The sequence below is a fragment of the Ceratina calcarata genome, unplaced genomic scaffold, assembly GCF_001652005.2.
Source record: "Ceratina calcarata isolate Rehan_Ccalc_2016 unplaced genomic scaffold, ASM165200v1 scaffold180.2, whole genome shotgun sequence".
Taxonomy (NCBI): Eukaryota; Metazoa; Arthropoda; class Insecta; order Hymenoptera; family Apidae; genus Ceratina; species Ceratina calcarata.
Genome location: NW_017139431.1, coordinates 1,612,279 through 1,629,418, shown reverse-complemented (window position 1 = coordinate 1,629,418; position 17,140 = coordinate 1,612,279). Strand labels below are relative to the sequence as shown.

General features: G+C 39.8%; 2 protein-coding genes and 1 long non-coding RNA gene across 11 annotated transcripts; 1 reads left to right on the top strand and 2 right to left on the bottom strand.

Annotated features, from left to right (window-relative positions):
• Window positions 1-637: 637 nt before the first annotated feature.
• Window positions 638-3,530, bottom strand: LOC113463869 (uncharacterized). Of its 5 annotated transcripts, none has more exons than XR_003388700.1 (3): window positions 3,275-3,529; window positions 2,026-2,805; window positions 638-1,903 (listed from the first exon to the last, which is right to left on the bottom strand). It is a non-coding gene; the product is annotated as an uncharacterized LOC113463869 (long non-coding RNA). The 5 variants fall into 5 exon arrangements; XR_003388699.1 differs by having other exon boundaries at window positions 638-875; window positions 952-1,903; window positions 2,026-3,522; XR_003388697.1 differs by having other exon boundaries at window positions 2,026-2,310; window positions 2,723-3,521.
• Window positions 3,531-6,119: 2,589 nt separating this feature from the next.
• On the bottom strand, window positions 6,120-13,103 carry LOC108633061 (uncharacterized). Of its 4 annotated transcripts, none has more exons than XR_003388707.1 (3): window positions 12,180-13,103; window positions 8,283-9,437; window positions 6,120-7,820 (listed from the first exon to the last, which is right to left on the bottom strand). XR_003388707.1 is itself a non-coding variant. In XM_018038026.2 (2 exons), the coding sequence occupies exons 1-2, from the start codon at window positions 12,285-12,287 to the stop codon at window positions 9,144-9,146; spliced, it is 402 nt and encodes a 133-aa protein (XP_017893515.1). In that variant the 5' UTR covers window positions 12,288-13,103; the 3' UTR covers window positions 6,120-9,143. The 4 variants fall into 4 exon arrangements, 2 of the variants coding, with proteins under 2 accessions (XP_017893515.1, XP_017893517.1); XR_003388708.1 differs by having other exon boundaries at window positions 6,120-8,406; window positions 8,665-9,437; XM_018038026.2 differs by having other exon boundaries at window positions 6,120-9,437.
• A 1,203-nt stretch (window positions 13,104-14,306) lies between these two features.
• Window positions 14,307-16,185, top strand: Phb1 (prohibitin 1). 2 transcript variants are annotated; one of them, XM_018037881.2, is made up of 4 exons: window positions 14,307-14,416; window positions 14,792-14,893; window positions 14,982-15,403; window positions 15,481-16,185. In XM_018037881.2, the coding sequence occupies exons 2-4, from the start codon at window positions 14,809-14,811 to the stop codon at window positions 15,787-15,789; spliced, it is 816 nt and encodes a 271-aa protein (XP_017893370.1). In that variant the 5' UTR covers window positions 14,307-14,416; window positions 14,792-14,808; the 3' UTR covers window positions 15,790-16,185. The 2 variants fall into 2 exon arrangements, with proteins under 2 accessions (XP_017893370.1, XP_017893371.1); XM_018037882.2 differs by lacking the exon at window positions 14,307-14,416 and adding an exon at window positions 14,451-14,564.
• Window positions 16,186-17,140: the final 955 nt, after the last annotated feature.

The following is a 17,140-nucleotide window of genomic DNA, read 5'->3' as shown; positions in this document are numbered from 1 at the left end:
AACCTACGTATTTGCGTGCGTTCACACTTTGACGAAAGATAACGTATGGTGGGTGATATCCTGTAACAGCTTGCTATTTAACTTCCTTCTTGAGTCTTTACTATGGGCTATATTAAACTTATTTCAAACCATTGTATGTAAGGTAAGTAGAGAATACAGGAAGTCTAATGGGGATAATCGTGTCCCATCGAAGCAGGCCTTTTAAAAGAAAAACAGACCTGGGCCCAAAGTACCATAAAAAATAGCACAAGCCATACTGGCGATGAGGGTGTTTGACGTCAAAGCCACTTTTTCTGTGGTTGACCTATACCTGTCGTCACAAGAGAACATACCTGTGCAGAGACCAGTTTTCGATCACTGTGCGCACTTCTCTCTTTCTCTTTATTGCTATCCATGTCGTCGCCACTACTCGGATCTCGGTATTCGGTTACCCCACTACCTGTAAGCTGCGCGAAACGGGTATGTTCTCTCGTGACAGCGATAATAGCAAGAACATTGAATAAATCAGAGTATTTTGCCGATCTCTCAATTCTTTAACGCCCACATTTATTCTTAATTCTCGCGCCAATCCTTACTTTAGCTGCTGACCAGAATTTAATCTTATACATAAGACAGAATAAATAATCAAACCATGGTGTAATAAGTTATACTATTTTATTTCAAAAATCCAAGTTCGTTCAGACGCAGTTGATGCAACACGTGCTAAGGTCCCGGAGATAATGGCCGTGTCGTCTGAGAAAATCTTTTTCTTCATCCACGACAGATGGTCAAGGGTCCGTAGTAATTTATGACGGACAGGGTACCCAACTATTGGGGGCCATCGACGCTTTTGTTGGCCGGTATATACACGTCTGGAATTTGTTATACTTCTTGGGCTGAATGATAATTATTTTCCAGCCTCAGAATTTTTTTTACACTACTTATTGTGCATTCAGTTAATTTGTTTATTACCTTTGCTGAAATTATTATTTCTTTTTTACCTGTGGCCTGTTCTATGTCACCACTAATTCTCGTTCACGATTTTTCGCAAATAGGATTAAGCCGTAGGCCTTGAAAGGGCCGGCATTCGTCAGCCTTCCCTTATTGGTAGGCTTTCCCTAGGCTACTACCCTTTGACCATACCGAACGGATTAGGAAACTTCCCATTATCGTTTTCAAGTTTAAAGAATGTTCATCGTTAACCATAAGTTAAGAAAGGTTCTTCTATACGACCAGCTAGATTTTCCGAGAACTTCTGGCAATACTTTTTCCGTATCCCTACGCAAACAGTAAGATTAGACTATGGACCTTGAAAGACCCTCTCTCAGTAACCTTCCTTCCCTGGTAGTTTTTCCCTGAGTGGGCTATCAGTTTTTCCTCATCTTTAGCGAACTGGTTACAGTTCTCAGAAGCTTTAAACTGGAAATATTCTTATAGTATCGTAAAAAACCAAGTTTAATCGATTCATTAACCTCGACTATCATGAACTGGTATAAGAGATTGAATTAATCTTGTATTTCATATTCTAAAAATACTACTGAATGTTTACTGTGTATTAACTGTTTAGTCTCGATAACTTAGTGAATGTGTAACTTCATTTCACGAAAAATATCAGTGGGGGTGACTGCACTAATCGTGCATGTGCACGATCTTCGTGCATGTAGAAATAAATCGAAGGGAGCGGATTCGGATCACATGATAAGTCGAATCTATGAATGAATCACAAGGATTGGGGTAATATGCATCATCTGAACTTGGATTTCTTTGTTTTTTGCATTCGCACCGTGTATTCTTGTTGGTACGGTGCAATTTTCGCGCTAGTAAGTCAGTCAGTGACACACCATCGTGTTGTACGCGGCGAGCCCCTCGCGGCGCCGTGGAAATTTCCATTCGTGAAAAGCATTGGCGTAACCAGACGTGAATTCTGCGGCAGAACATCATTCGACTATCATTACCGCAAATTCGGTAAACACAGCTATTAAACAAGCGCCGAGAAGTGAAGAGGAAATAGCTGACGCGTGAATGAAAAATATTTCTTTTCCTTACCTTTGTTCGATTGATTGCGAAATACGACGAACATTTATTTAAGTCGTCGCTATAATCGGAACAATGCGCCGTCATCGTTATCGATTATCTCAATGGTTTTCTTAAGAGCGACGGCAATTAAGTCATGAATTGATAAATTATAAAATTCTTTCCTGTTCGCTGCAATCTGTTTTCACGTTTCCATGTATGCAAGTACGTACGTCAAACGACGCCAACCGCGAGAGTATCGGTGTCACGAACCAACGTTTCCGATAACTTCTCTCAAATGAAGATCGTCAGCGTCAGCTAGAATACGACAATCATTTTCGACTTGTTTTCATCGAGGTCGTCGTAAAGTTACGTAGCGCCGAAATTTGAGCACTATCGTTTGACGTAAATACTTTAAAAAATAACGGAACACAGCGGAAGTGATAAGATTACAACCGGTTGTTATTGAATTTTCATTCGGAAAGGTGTACGCGTTATATCCCGATTCGAAAGTTCCTTCCGATAAGGCGACTAAACGGTAATCAATTTCGTAATGCAAATGTCGTTGAAATTCTTGTCGCGCGATTCATTCTTGCCCGCGTTACGTCAGACCAATAATTTCGAATGATATGCGATGACGTTAGCGAGATGCGCGGCCCTGCTGACGGTGTTACCAGGTAGTCTTCTCTATTCGCTTTAGAAATATGTGTTTCGTGGAAACAATACTCACCCAGCGCAATGACTGGATGAAAGTTCTGGAAGGTCTGCGGTTAAGGTGCTCGTATTACCAGTGACTTGTCGTCGCATACCATCCTGTGTACCATGAACGCAGCACGCGATCCGATTTCAGTAATTGAACGTTTCAATTAAAACACATTTTTCAAATTTCACGTAAAACATGCCCAAAATGATTCGTCAGATGCGACTTGCATCTTTTTAATACCCATTCCGTCCTTGCATCAATTTAACACTTTGACTGCCAAGCGAAATACTCTTTTCAATTAAGCAGTTTATAATAATATATTTCTATAGTTTATTAGCCTATATCCTGTTAAGTATCTTTTGAAATACCACAACCAAATAACAGCCAATAGATCCATCACCCTGATCCGGGTGATATAGCCCATTGAAAACTTTATACGTCACATGAATTTGAGTGACATGGCAGTCAGAGTGTTAATTCGTGTGTCTTAGAAAAAACTTCGATCAATAACACATTAGCACAGGAATTTCATCGCCTTAGTTTTCTTAAAAAATGTCGCATTTGTAACTATGTCATTACCTTTTTCTACGATGTAATGTTATGTCGATTTAACATGCAAAGGATGAGACGAGTTAGCAAAATGAGGAAAAGATACAACTTACATAATGCAATGCATAATTACTTGTGTCATGCAATACATAAGTTCTTCGACTGTGGACTCTACACTACATTGGTACAATATTCTTATCGAAAAATTAAATATATTGCGCTGTGCCTCGTTTTTATCGCCGACAATAATTGACAGTCGCTAGCACACTTCTTATGTAATTCCTGCTGTACGTACTTGAAAAATTGAAGCGAGCTTTACAGTTGGATCACGTGGCTGCAGTCATAAATTTTTTACACGAACGATGCTTGTGGATATCATTCAGGTATCTTCTGGTTGGTGTAATGAACTCTAGGAACGTTCTTTCGCTTTCGCGTAGTCGAGGCGATATCGATTAGTTTACTAACTTGATGCGTTCACTATCTACGAACTATTATGCCCTGCAATTAGTTTCCGTTCATTTATGACACTTAATTTCTCATAATTATATTATAATAACGCCCAGCAAACAATTTGTGAATGCGAACTTGTAAATCCAAATTTCAATTCTTGCAGCAGGTTTCATTAGAGAAATATTTAAGATTTTACTCAGTTTTTCAAATGATCTATCTCAGTCCAAGTAAAAATCCATTCTCACTTGCGATTGTCGTCTTTATCAATGATTCTACTCGTCGATATCGTTGCGATATCGAGATACAATTGTCTAAGCATCATGTTCGATGTGTCATCTATTTACTTGAACGGACAAACATTTTATTAATAGAATCGGTAGTTTTTACTCTGATGAGTGATTCATCAGAAAATAATTACTTGAGTATTAGATGATTCAACCTGTCATGACGTTTTCGTCTCTGAGAGAAGGACGTGTTAATATGTATATTGGAAAGGTGTGCAAAAAAACATCGTGCCAGTATTTTAAAACTCATTTATTGAACATGACATAAAAATCACGATACATGACAGTGATGAACCGAGACTATTGTAAGCTTTCAAACTTTAGATATATCATTTATTTATTATCTCCGCATGTAATAGCTTAGTCGAATGTCTTATATCAAACGCTAACAAATTCATTATTTTATACAAGCATACGTTATAATCATATTCATGGAATGTGCACCCGTCATCATGTCGCTTTCTTTTCTGTTAAAGATTTTATTTACCTCGGTTGGAGGATCATCGCTAGCATCGTTCCGTTCGCAAACGGGTAAAAAAAAATTTAAACAAGTCGCCAACATCGTTTCGGAAAGAAACTTCGAAAGTTCGATTGGTGCAACTTCTTAGTCTATCTTTTCGTGTCTCCTTTTTCTGATGCTTGAACCTCAGGAACTTGAAACTAACAAATTTGACGGTATTTTAATTTTTCGATAAAATTTTGCCAGAATGGATAAAGAAGCGAGTGTTACGGGTTTTTCTCAACGAAGAAAGAGAAAACCGCTGTTCATAAAAAAAGAAAATAAATACGCAACGCAAGATCGAAAAATAATGCGAGGATGATAGGTTCACGATGGCGATACGCCACGAGCGCGTTGCCACTAAAAAAGGTCGGCAGACGTTCGTCGAGTCTATCAACCGCTGTATGCAGTATATGCTATATTTTTATGCAATCCTGGGGATTTTGGCAGTGACATTCAATCATCATGGTTGAGGAGAAGATTATTGACCGACTGACATTTTTCGATTAACGATCCTAAATCAGATGGATGAGCAAAACTGCTGAACTTCAGGCCATCTTTAAATGTATAATGCAATCCATAATCAATTTTATTATAAGCATACCAGAAAATATTAGACAACTATCTGGTCAGCTGTTGTCATTGTTCGATCCTTTTGATTAATTGCAATTTGAAAAGGCTATAATTATCATTGCTCGTATTTAAAAAGGAATGTCAGTATTCGGTGTTTGTTTCATCTCCTCGACCACGCGCTAAAAATCAGCTCAAAATATCCCGAATGAGGTATAACGAATAACCATAAAATAGTTGTAATAATAATAATAAAAAATAGTCAAGTCGTCGAATAATAAATTATGTATACATATATATATGTACGCATGCATGTGTAAATGTATATGTATATATGAATATGCACATATTCATACATACTTATATATGTACATATGTATAATATATTTATTTATAGATTTTAATAATTCCCCCGAACATTGCGACCGTAGAATGAAAGTGGATCGAGCCAAAAAAAAGGATAATATAATCTATAAAAACATTAATTGAATTAAAGCGTACCGCGCGTTCCGTTGGATATTTTTCTCCTTGCATGGAGAATGTTTCGTTACGAAAAAGACAGAAAGTTAAGGAGCGTCCCAATCCACGTTTACTCCGCGGTCCGAGGCCGCCGTAATAAATAGATCGTACTATCTCGTCAATCTCTAAACTCTAATAACACCATTGTTTCTAGTCAGTACAAATCAATCGACGAAACTTTGGAGCGAATTCTTTCACGAAGGCTCGCGAGGCCAACAATGTCGATCTCTCCGTGCGTCCCAATTTTTCGTCAAGCACCACGTTTTAACATCCGTTCAGTTAAACCTATCGTTTCTTTTCTATTTTACTTTGCATTTTTAACCGATTCTCTAAAGCAGTCTTACGTAATTACGGCAACTTTTACCAATTAGTCCCGTTGTTCTTTTCTCCGATCGCGTCATTTCCTTCCTTCATCCGTATATTTTTTACCGAAAACATGAGGCAAATTCGTATTCACTGTGGTACACGCACTGTATATTCCGTGTTCAATTTTGTAATCAAACGCAAATGTATGCGTATATCTGTCGTCCAATATGGAACAAGAGCAAAAATATATGTTGTTCAATCTCTGTTTATTCCGGACAGAAATTGATTCGCCTGGAAATTAATTAAAAGCCATTCGGATTCGTGGTACACGAAGAAGGAACTTCTCGCTTTCGCTGCCAAAAAACGCGCGTTGATTGACGGAGAATCGAACCGTTCATGTAACGAATTTTCGTAATAACAATAACACGTCCCCCAACTTCTGGCTCTAGTTTCTTTCTCTCTTATTCATTTTTTTGTTTATTTTTCACTTTTTATGATCGTTGCAAAATAATTCTACCTTATAGCTTACTGTATCACAGAGTTACACGCGGTATCGTTTAATTGCTCCCACATCGTTATTTTGCAAAACGATACGGAAAGCGCGTAATCGTCCTGTTTTGGAAATGAAGACAAAAAACGACGGTAGGTGGACGCAGACGATGTCGCCGTATTACGATCGTTTATCGGTTCATTACACATGCTGCATGTATGTACATGAACTTTTTCATTTTACGCGTGATTTAATACTGGCGAATGAAGAGATAATTGGTATTTTACAATGAATTCTATTGCAATCAATTGATGAACTTTTTCATGTTACAAAAAAATAGAAGCACAACCGATTAAAAAAAAAGCTGTGCGGGAATCATTCTATTCTTTGGTTTTACCGTTCCTTTTCATTGCTTACGGACATACTTTAACATAAAAACAAAAGACTATATAGAGGAATGAAGAAACGAGTGCTTGGATTTCTGTTGATAAAGTTCCACGTACGTTACAGCTATCTCTGTGATTTTATTCAGTGCTCTTTTGAAAGACGTCGTTCTGCGTCCAAATTTCGGAGACACTTTCGTTTCTCAACCATTCCCGGAGTTATTTATCAAAAAGGTTGCTTAATGTACAGCATAACGAATAACAGACTGGACCGTATATATTCCTATGGAATCGTAATAAATATATTATAGAAGAATTCAACAAACGCTTCGTAACGACTAATCAAAACAGCAAACTCGAGTACGTCGGGCATGGGGCAGGCGGAAAATGTTACGGTACACACCTCGATACGTATTGCAGGAATATCGTTTTTAAAAATATACCTTTTCCACAGTAAATAGTACAGTCTAGAAAAAAGTGTCTCGTATGATTTGAAAATAATGTTTCCGTCGAAACGACACCGAGAGCGTAGCACGAGCAACTCGAACGAAGATTTCGAGCGAAGCGAATTTTTGGCGTGTCTTCAGCGAATGCCAAAATATTTGTTTTTTTTTTTACACAAAACGAGGAGGAATTTCTATCGACGACACGTGCGAAGCAAGCCAAGAGTTAAAGCGTACTCGAGTATCATTTCGACGAGGTAAAAACATCGCATTCTTTTCGTTGCAATGTGATGAAAATTTCGACTAAATACTTTTACGCGTAAGTACAGCGAATCTCCCTCGGACGATACACGATTAAAATAATTAAGTCTTTTCTTAGGCTCTGTTCTCTCTCACTAGCTCATCTATTATATGCATTATACGTAATACACGCATTCGCGCCCCCCTATGTAATTATGTACATCCCTTCGCAGTTTATGCACGCACGCACGCGTATTCCCTCTGGAGGCTGCAAGTAATCATAACGATGAAAACGAGCGTTTCCGGTTGTCCGTGTGTATGCGACTTATGGGAACTCCCTTGACTTCGACGCGCGTTACGCCTCGTTTAGTCATCCCATATTTCTGCTTGCCCTGATGTTTCAAAAACATATTCACCATGATTACCATTTAAAATTTAAACGGTAAAACACTAAACGAACGATAAATATGGTTAAAAAGAAAACTCGAACGAAAAGGGACTCGTGTATCTACGCTATTTACGCGTCGTGTCGAACCAGTGAGAAAAAATGGGGGAAAAAATAAGTAGATAGAATACGATCGTCGCTCGTGTCTTTGTCAACGATTAAGTTTCTTGGGGAGAAAAAAAGACGGAAAGCAAAGCTTGTGTGGTATCGCTTAAGTCGTATCTTGATATTTTATACACGCGGTAATGTACACAACGGAGGAACTAGCTTTATAGGTTTGAATATTGAGATCCTCTATCGACCCCGACTGGCCATGAATCTTCCGATTTGCGCGTGCAAAACGAACGCAGTCCAACGTCATATGTACGCGCCGGCATCGATAACGACGAATTCCATCGCGATTATGTACCTCTTTTCTTGGATCCATGTTGCTCGTTGCCTGGTGCGCGATGTCCTCGATCGCCTCTGCTTCCGCGTCTCTCTTCCCCGTATCATTTTCCCTTTCTTTTCACTCCCTTTTTCTCTCCGTCATCCTAAACAGATTCTCACAGTTATCCAAGGAAAGGACACGTCGATGCTCCGATATCTCGTGGGAACGACGTGCGTTTGGAAAGGGAGGTGTGAAACACGGAAAGTATTTTCTTGCGATCCTCGTAACTCGTTCTCTGGCATCCTTGATAATAGTGATGGTGGCAACGGGGAAGCAGAGAGTGGAAAGAATGGATTTTAAGCTCGCGAGTTTTTCGGCTGGGTCGAAAGGGAAACGTAGAAGAGAGCGTGTAGCAACCTACTGGTACCAAAGGGTTGCTGGGAGCTGTTCACCATCGACCGTCGTTTATTCGACTGTTGCGTACTCGTCCGACGCAATCGATCCTCGTATCAAAAGCTTGTTCATGATCTTGACATTGAAGCCGGCCAGCTTCTCTTGTTTTTAGTGGAGGGACGTGCGTTTTTTGTTCGCCGTTACTTTGTCGATTTCGATGTTAGGTTTCCGAGCAAGGTCACGCGCAAGGATCGATGATTGTTATTGTCACCACTGACGATCGAGTTGCCGGAGACTTCTCCTTGGACTCCGGATCGTCCGATCCTGTTCCCATTACTGTCGCCGTTGGTGTTCCGCTTTTTACCATGCCGATGACGAGGGATTCGGGCAGGATCGTGCCACCCCCTCGTAGATCGTCGCGGACGTTGTAACGGGTGCGGAAGTGCGTCGGATTTCGATCGGTTTCGAGCCGGGAATCGGTGGCCGGCCCGAAACCCCCTGACTGTTTCATGACAAGTTTCGTTGATCTTCTGTGCTGTCCTCAGCCTTCTTCAGCGACCTCTTCAACTTGTCCACCAGCCGGTTGTGGAACTTGTTCAGAGAGTTCGAGCTGCCGGTTTTAGGCGGGGATGAGCCGGTGCTTTTGCTCGGGCTCTGCAACGAGTTTTGAGACGCCCTCGAGGACGTCCTCGAGAAGTGCCGAGAGGTGAGGGGCACGGAACGATGCGCCGGCGATGTTAAGAAGTCTGATCCCGGCGAGGTGGATAACGATGGGCCTTCGGACTTTGAACATTCGGACACCTGCGAACAGAAGAACGTATCGTTCCCCGTTTTAGCTGATCACACGAAATAGAGAGTACCCAATAGCAAATTGTTTAATAATAAAATTTGGAAAAATAATTGCGTAAATAAACCCATGACATATATAAACGCATTCGTTTAACGCAGCAACAATAGTCTAATCTTTGAATATTTGTTAAATGAAACCCAAAATTATATTCATTACCAGATTGCTATTATTTTTTAATGGAAATCGTACGATGGCAAAACGTCCTTCGTTTTCTGACGAAATTGACGTACTGAGCATATAAAATAGTTAAGTACTAGCCGGGCTTATCGTTAAACATGCAAGCAAATAGCTTTTACAATTAGCTCTAATGCGTAACTCATTTTGTCGTCGATTATATCACGCGCGATCGGGAGTCGTGCCGTAAAGCAGAAGCCGAGCTCGTTCGATTCTCCTTTCGAAATGCGTGCGAGAAATTGATTGCTTTCACTTGTTTCTCCGTTCTATCCTTTAAAAGTTTCGTTTCATCGAACCCGACGATCGATGCTGGACGAAACGTAGCTTCTCTTACGTGTACTTTCAAATTCTCTCTATCGGACTGAAACGCGAGAGGCTCCATTGGGCGAATTTAACCACGCGTAGTGTCCTCGCGGGACAACGCCGCGCCGCGCCGTCGGCACTTTTGACACAGCCACGAACGAACAGTGGTTCGCAATCGAGCGACTTATTCGAGCGCGTAGTATGTGTGTAATCGAAACTGCACGTGCGCACGTGCACCACCGACCGCGGACGCAGTGAATTTCTCGCCGCAGATTCTCGTCCTTTGGTTACGCGCGATTACGTAATCTCCTTTGGCATGGACAACCGGCGATTCGCGTCCGGCGCAAATGATACTTTGACCAAACAATCACAGCTGAACGTCCCATGTATGAATTAATATACGGAGCCATCTGGAAGTGCATAAACGCGCTCGCAAATGTGCATATTGTGTACGGGTGAGCTTAAAAAATCGTCATCTCTTCCTCGTTTTCTCATTTTACAATAATTTGTGCGTCGATAATTTGAGGGCAATAATTGGTTAAAGTTTAGTTTTAATCCCCTACTGAAAATGAGAATAGTTAAATTCCTGATCGTGTGTGCAACGAAATGACAATTCTTCCTCAGATTACCGTGTCAAATTATCACGAGAAATCGGTGAGAACTATTTCTCAGCACTGTCATCGCCAGATGACTATCTTACGACAGTTTCGTCAATAGTGTCTCTCGAAAATCAGGTCGAATATCCAAAAATGGAACGGTATAACAACTGAGGCCACACGAGAGTTTGAAGTTCTCAGTTAAAACGCAGCAAGCTCTCATGCCGGTAGTTATCGATTAACACGATTTGCAGCTCCACGTGATTTACAGCATCTCTCGCGTTTCTCGAACTTTGCCCGATGTATCGACGCGACGGAACGCGCATTCGTGAGACGCGTTCGTCAATATAGACTTTTTGCACTTGTACATTAGACCGTTAATTAATTGATGGCTCGAGAATTGTAGGAGTTTCGCAGTGTCAATGAAATGATATTTGGCGTAGTTATCATGTAACTAACTAGCCGAATGACGTTTTTCAAAAATGAAAACACCATTAACTTACGAGTTCATAAAAATTTTTTTACTTAACTGCAACCTATTTGGGCGAAGCGTAAGCGATTTTACTTCAGTAACTTATCTAAAATTGTAATATTACTACGTTTTACGCTTTGTTGTTATCTGATAGGAAAATGTGATCGTTTGTGAAAGTTAATACTAGAATTACTAAACTAGTCGTAGTGACTTGTTTTGAATAGAAGAATGTAGATATGTATAAGAAAAATTTTATAGGTTTAGTGTGATATTTTCATAATAATAAGATCATTATCAATAAACACAGCGAAATAATAAAAGTGAATATAATCGGTACAGTTGCATTGTGTGAAAAATTGAGGTGTTTGAAACGAGGTTTAGATACAAATGTTATCGTTCTTTGCTATGTATTACATACGTATTTTATTCGTTACCGTAACCGTGGAACGCGAAGTGATAAGAGCACGATCTGGATTGTGCGTATATGTTTCGGAAGCTTTGTTAACAGTGTTATCAGTGACACATCGATTCGTCCACGATTAACGCGATAGCATTGGGGTGAGATTATCGCGCGCGATGCATTACGAAATTGAGGTTCGAAGTTGCGCAACCGTACGTCACGCCAATGATAGGAGTATGCCCGGGAATGTTGTTAACAATTAGATTTCTCTGGAAGAAGCGCAACGTGCTTTTCAATCCAGCTTTGTTTTCTTTGTCAGTAGATAACGGATCGTTTAGCGACGACTATGTGGTGTACGTACGTGACCGCGGTATACTTCTTCATATCTGTTGCGTCGACTCGCTTTCATCGCACATAATGTAATCAGCCATCCGATTAAGCGTGAAATCGGTGTTTTCAATCTTGTCTGATTAGAGATTAAAGTTTTACAATTCTGCTCTGACTTTTTACGCACGTCGATACTTCGAGGAATCGTTAAATTGTGGCAGAGTAGTTATTGAATTGAAAAGGATTCTTTCAGAGGCAATTACGAAAACGCATTCTTTCGCGTTGAATGAAACAATGCCAATGCAGTTCGAATTCGATTTGCCACGTAAATCAGACGGAAACGAAGCGAATCAAGAAACATAACACGCGGACCGTCGTTTTCGACGATCTGTGGCTCGTACAGTATCAGAGAAACGCTCACCTTTCTACTGCGACAGGCCTGAGGATTGGAGCACTCCGAGGATCGCCGGTTGCGGTTGGTCTTGTAAATGTCCCACTCGTTTTTCATAACGGGCATCATAAACGCCATCTCGATACCTAACCCGGCCACTCGATTCTCGTTTCCGTGTCCCACGGCAAGTTACCTTCCTTTTCTTCTACACTCCGCACCTAGTTGCCGTCTTTCTCGCTCCGTTTCTCTGGAAAGTTCAAACTGGACGGTTCCTCGGGTTCGGCGCACGTCGAGTTTTTCCGACGTTTGAATTTCTTCGTCCGATCACCACCACCACCACTCTTCGATCCCGATTCAAACAGATGTCGAATTCTTTTTTACCAATACCTGGTGTCACCCGCCAGTTATTCGAAACGCGTGCAAATATTTATCTTCGTTCGCGCGTCACGGTCCAAAGAAAAATCGAGAGCGATTCGATATTCTGTGCGTCCACTGTTGTCCTTCGATCTTAACGTATTGTTACAATTCAAGTACGTGCCGCCGATGACAACAGGCCACTGCTGCTGCTGCTGTTGCTACTTTGTCGCGTGGTGCTGTTGTCGGTGCCTCTGTTAGTCGATCGCTGCAATCAGTGTTGTGCGTCGACTAGAAAACTGCATATACACGTCGATGTTGCGCTTTCACGGATGGATTATCCTTCAGCTTCTTACGGCGTGTTGCCTTTTCAATGATGTACGATCACGCGCGTTCATCCGCTCGGTGCAGCAGTCTGCTACAGAATGAGCACGCTGGCGACCGTGTGGGTAGGTGTAAGATGATGCCCGAGGTGGGGAGCAGCTGGCCAAGCTCATTGGCCCATTCTGAGGCGGGACTCCTACGTCACGGGTTACCATTGATTTTCCAATGTTGATACACACGACGGCATGACGTTCCGGATTGATTTTCTGGCGACGGTTCCTGCTGGATCGCACGTACACGTAGCCCTGGCCGTAGCCACGTCACGGCGCGGGAATGCCACCCCTTTCCTCCGTCCGAACCACAAAAGAAGGAGACAACGCGCGTCGATTTTCCCTCACAATCCTTTCGCACTTCGTCCTCGATCCTTTCCCGCCTAGAATCAGCGAAAATGCGCCTTCCTTCCGTCGTCTTTCAAGGTCGCCCCGGTGAATTGCGATAGATGCACGTGCGATGCACGTTGTCATATTTCAGCTTTGGCCGCCGCGATATATTTAGGAATCGCCAGCGTCTATTCTCGATCCCATTGTTCGAGGATTTGATATGGATATCGAGTGATTCAAAGCGCAATTTCGTTTCGGGAACGTGGCCTCGAATATATCTTCGATAATTGTTCCATAAATCGTAATCCCGATGCAATACATGGATAAGCCCGCGACATGAAAAAACATTTCCATTCAAAACATTTTCAGATCCATAGATCAAAGCGAAATATGACTTACTTACATATAAATTTAAAAAATAAGCTTTCTGGAGTTCAAATACTTGTCGATGTTTAACTGTCAGTCGCTAACTACGAACACTTATCTACAGCCGACAGTATATCGTTGGCTGGTATTCAGAGTCGTTAATTATTTTTAAGATCGTCTTAAGCATTTCCTATCCCTGTCTGTCCTATATTTCCAGTCCCTGTCTTGTACAGGATACAGGAACTTAAGCAAATGCTTAAGGCGATCGTAAATATACGTAACAACTCTGAATACCGGCCGTTGATCGTTACTATCAACAGCAGTATGTCGATAAATTGTCATATGATCAACAATAACAATTACGCAGAATAAAAGGATTGTATTTGGCATAAGTACTTCAATGACAAATTAAATAAATTGGTCGCATAAAGGGAAAACCACTGATCTCTATAAAACACCGGATAGTGTATACCGTATGCTCCCCTGGACAATTTCTTGTGCCCTATTGAAGCTCTCCGGTAGTCATGTTGCTTGTAGTACATTTCAACATTCCGCGGAAGATTCAATTCAATATATCTATAACTGCGATATTGACACCATTGTGTCTATAATAGTAAATAATTTACACTTGGAACATTAGTGAAGCACTAATAAGTGGAATTGTAGCGTCCGTGTCGATTAGTAAATATCGGTACGAGCAATATCGATACAATATATTTCGATAAAAGTATCGATACTTGCTGTATCGATATTGTAAGCCTGGACGCCATTTTCCCTTTATCGACACCCGTGTACCACGCGAGGATTAAAGTGAATTCTTACCTCAAAGACAGCATTTATTACGTAAGAATTAACAATTTCGATGTAAAATGCTTTGATTGTTTTCTATCGTAATGAAGTTGCTTGTTGTTAATGCTATCGAAATTGTGTCTTGCACGTGGAATCGATCGACTGCCGGCCGCCGGAGATCTACAGCAATTTTAGATACTTTGTTCGTTGTTTTAAATTTAATTGCCGTTGACTATTTATTCACGTCTCTTCGAAATTCTTAAGCGTTGTAATTTCTCTGAAATAGAAATATTTCTTAATACTAGTATTCTAAAATCAAATTGTGGCTCCGTTAAGTTTTAGGTTAAAATTGTTTGACTACAGTATAACGAAGACGATTGGTGTTACGTCAGAATATCTTTTGCAAAACAACTTTTATTCTCTTTGTAGGTATATTCCTCACAAACATGGCACAGCTTTTGAACCGCATAGGACAATTCGGTTTAGGGCTGGCATTAACTGGAAGTGTTATTAACACTGCTTTATACAACAGTCAGTATTTTTTCTTATTACTAGCATTTAATTCTTATTCTAAACTTAATCATTTATATCTCATTTATAAATGAAATGTTTGTTTCAGTTGATGGAGGTCATAGGGCTGTTATCTTTGATAGATTTAGTGGCATAAAGAATCAAGTCGTAGGGGAAGGAACACATTTCTTTATTCCCTGGGTACAGAAACCTATCGTATTTGATATTCGCTCTAGGCCAAGGAATGTTCCTGTAGTCACTGGAAGTAAAGACTTACAAAATGTAAACATCACACTTCGTATTCTCTTCAGACCTGTACCAGACACATTGCCAAAGATCTACACTGTTCTTGGTGTAGATTATGATGAAAGAGTACTCCCCTCTATTACAAACGAAGTGTTAAAAGCTGTAGTTGCTCAATTTGATGCGGGAGAGTTAATCACACAGAGAGAAATTGTCTCTCAGAAAGTTAGGGAAGAACTAACAGAAAGAGCTGGACAGTTCGGATTAATTTTAGATGACATTTCCATTGTAAGTGTTATTGCAATCATTTCGACCTTCCTAATTTATGTATCTGATATCTTCTGATTTTTACTATTTGATTTCAGACTCATTTAACCTTTGGAAAAGAATTTACTCAGGCTGTAGAAATGAAACAAGTGGCACAGCAAGATGCAGAGAAGGCACGTTTTCTAGTAGAAAAAGCAGAACAACATAAGAGAGCAGCTATTATCAGCGCAGAAGGTGACGCCCAGGCAGCCAGCTTGATTGCAAACTCCCTCGGTGAAGCAGGCGATGGTTTAGTCGAACTGAGAAGAATCGAAGCTGCAGAAGACATAGCTCATAATCTATCTAGATCTCGTCAAGTAGTCTATTTGCCAGGCGGTCAAAATGTCTTATTAAACCTGCCACAGTAAAAATACAAGCTCGAATAAAAATTATATACATAAGTATGCATTTATGGTGTAATGTATGACTTTCGATGCTATGATGGTACACTAACAGTAGATAATTTAGGGAGACGACATTATGATCGTACACTAATAGTAGATGATTCGAAAATGATATATAGGATGAATGCATATAGTACTTCAGATTATTTACATAATTTCAAATTGAATATTCAGTATGCAGATTTGCTCCCAAACATACAAATTCATTTTATTTTGATTTACTCGATTTTCACAGCTTTTATATGTTATGATTTCCTTACTCTCCATGTACACAGTAGTCGCTTGATATTAGTCGCATTTTACAGCTGCCTTTGTTGCCTTGTTACTAAATATAATTTAACTTGTTTGCTTTTCAGAAGAGGAGAGCATTTTTCTTGAGTGTCTTTGATATCCTAATTCCAAATTTAATTTATTTCTCATGACATTTTTAAATATGAACATTTTAGAATTTGCGACGTCACTGTTGCCTTACAGAGTTATTGAACCACCGATAATTCGGCTTCCTACCTCGATGTAAGTACTCATCTAAGTTAGTAAGTGAGAATACGTAATAATAATTGTGTTAATTTCATTGTGAAGTAATCCATTTTATAGCAATGTGTGTTACAATATTTTGAATAGAAACGATTTTCCATTTTCGTACCCGTCGCTTCATACATATACTATACACTTAGAACTTAATACATATGCGTATATGCATATACATAATACGTACTACGTGTAGAACTGTATGGGTATATATGTAAATAGTTACAAATTAGTACATATTCTTATAAAAAACAATAATCCAAATTCTATTTTTTAGTGCAAAAGTATTTAAACAGTTTTACTTTATTTACTCCTTTTTACATGTATATGTCTGATGAAATACCAAACTAAGAAATTAATATTGGATCGCAGCCATGTACGCGTCTGATATAGATGAGTTATAACAATCAACCAGAATTTCAAAATTAACAAAATATTATTTCACATCAGTTCATAGTCCTTCGGTTCACAATCAATTGACAAAAAAATAATGTATCACGATTTATGACAAACTCAAGAGGGTTTAGAAAAAATTTTATCAGTAATTTTATTCTTGCTCTATTTTGCTGATTTTAATTCTTCCTATTTGTTTTTTAATAGCTACATTTTAAATACTTTGTTGATTTCGTGTATCTCATATTGACCTTCTCGGAAAGTAAAATACATATCCGAAAGCGATGCTCGCACCGCGCTATAATTTTCAATAAATTTGCACTTCGCTTGTAATTGTAATTTTCAATAATCGTGCCTAATAGAGGGATGAGGGTGAGCAAAAGGGAGAGGGAGA

Coding starts and splice junctions, on each gene's coding strand:
- LOC108633061 (XM_018038026.2), bottom strand. CDS start 12,287: ATGGCGTTTATGATGCCCGTTATGAAAAACGAGTGGGACATTTACAAG. Junction 9,438..12,179: donor AGGCCTGTCGCAGTAGAAAG/GTGAGCGTTTCT, acceptor TTCTGTTCGCAG/GTGTCCGAATGTTCAAAGTC.
- Phb1 (XM_018037881.2), top strand. CDS start 14,809: ATGGCACAGCTTTTGAACCGCATAGGACAATTCGGTTTAGGGCTGGCA. Junction 14,894..14,981: donor TAACACTGCTTTATACAACA/GTCAGTATTTTT, acceptor TGTTTGTTTCAG/TTGATGGAGGTCATAGGGCT. Junction 15,404..15,480: donor TTTTAGATGACATTTCCATT/GTAAGTGTTATT, acceptor ATTTGATTTCAG/ACTCATTTAACCTTTGGAAA.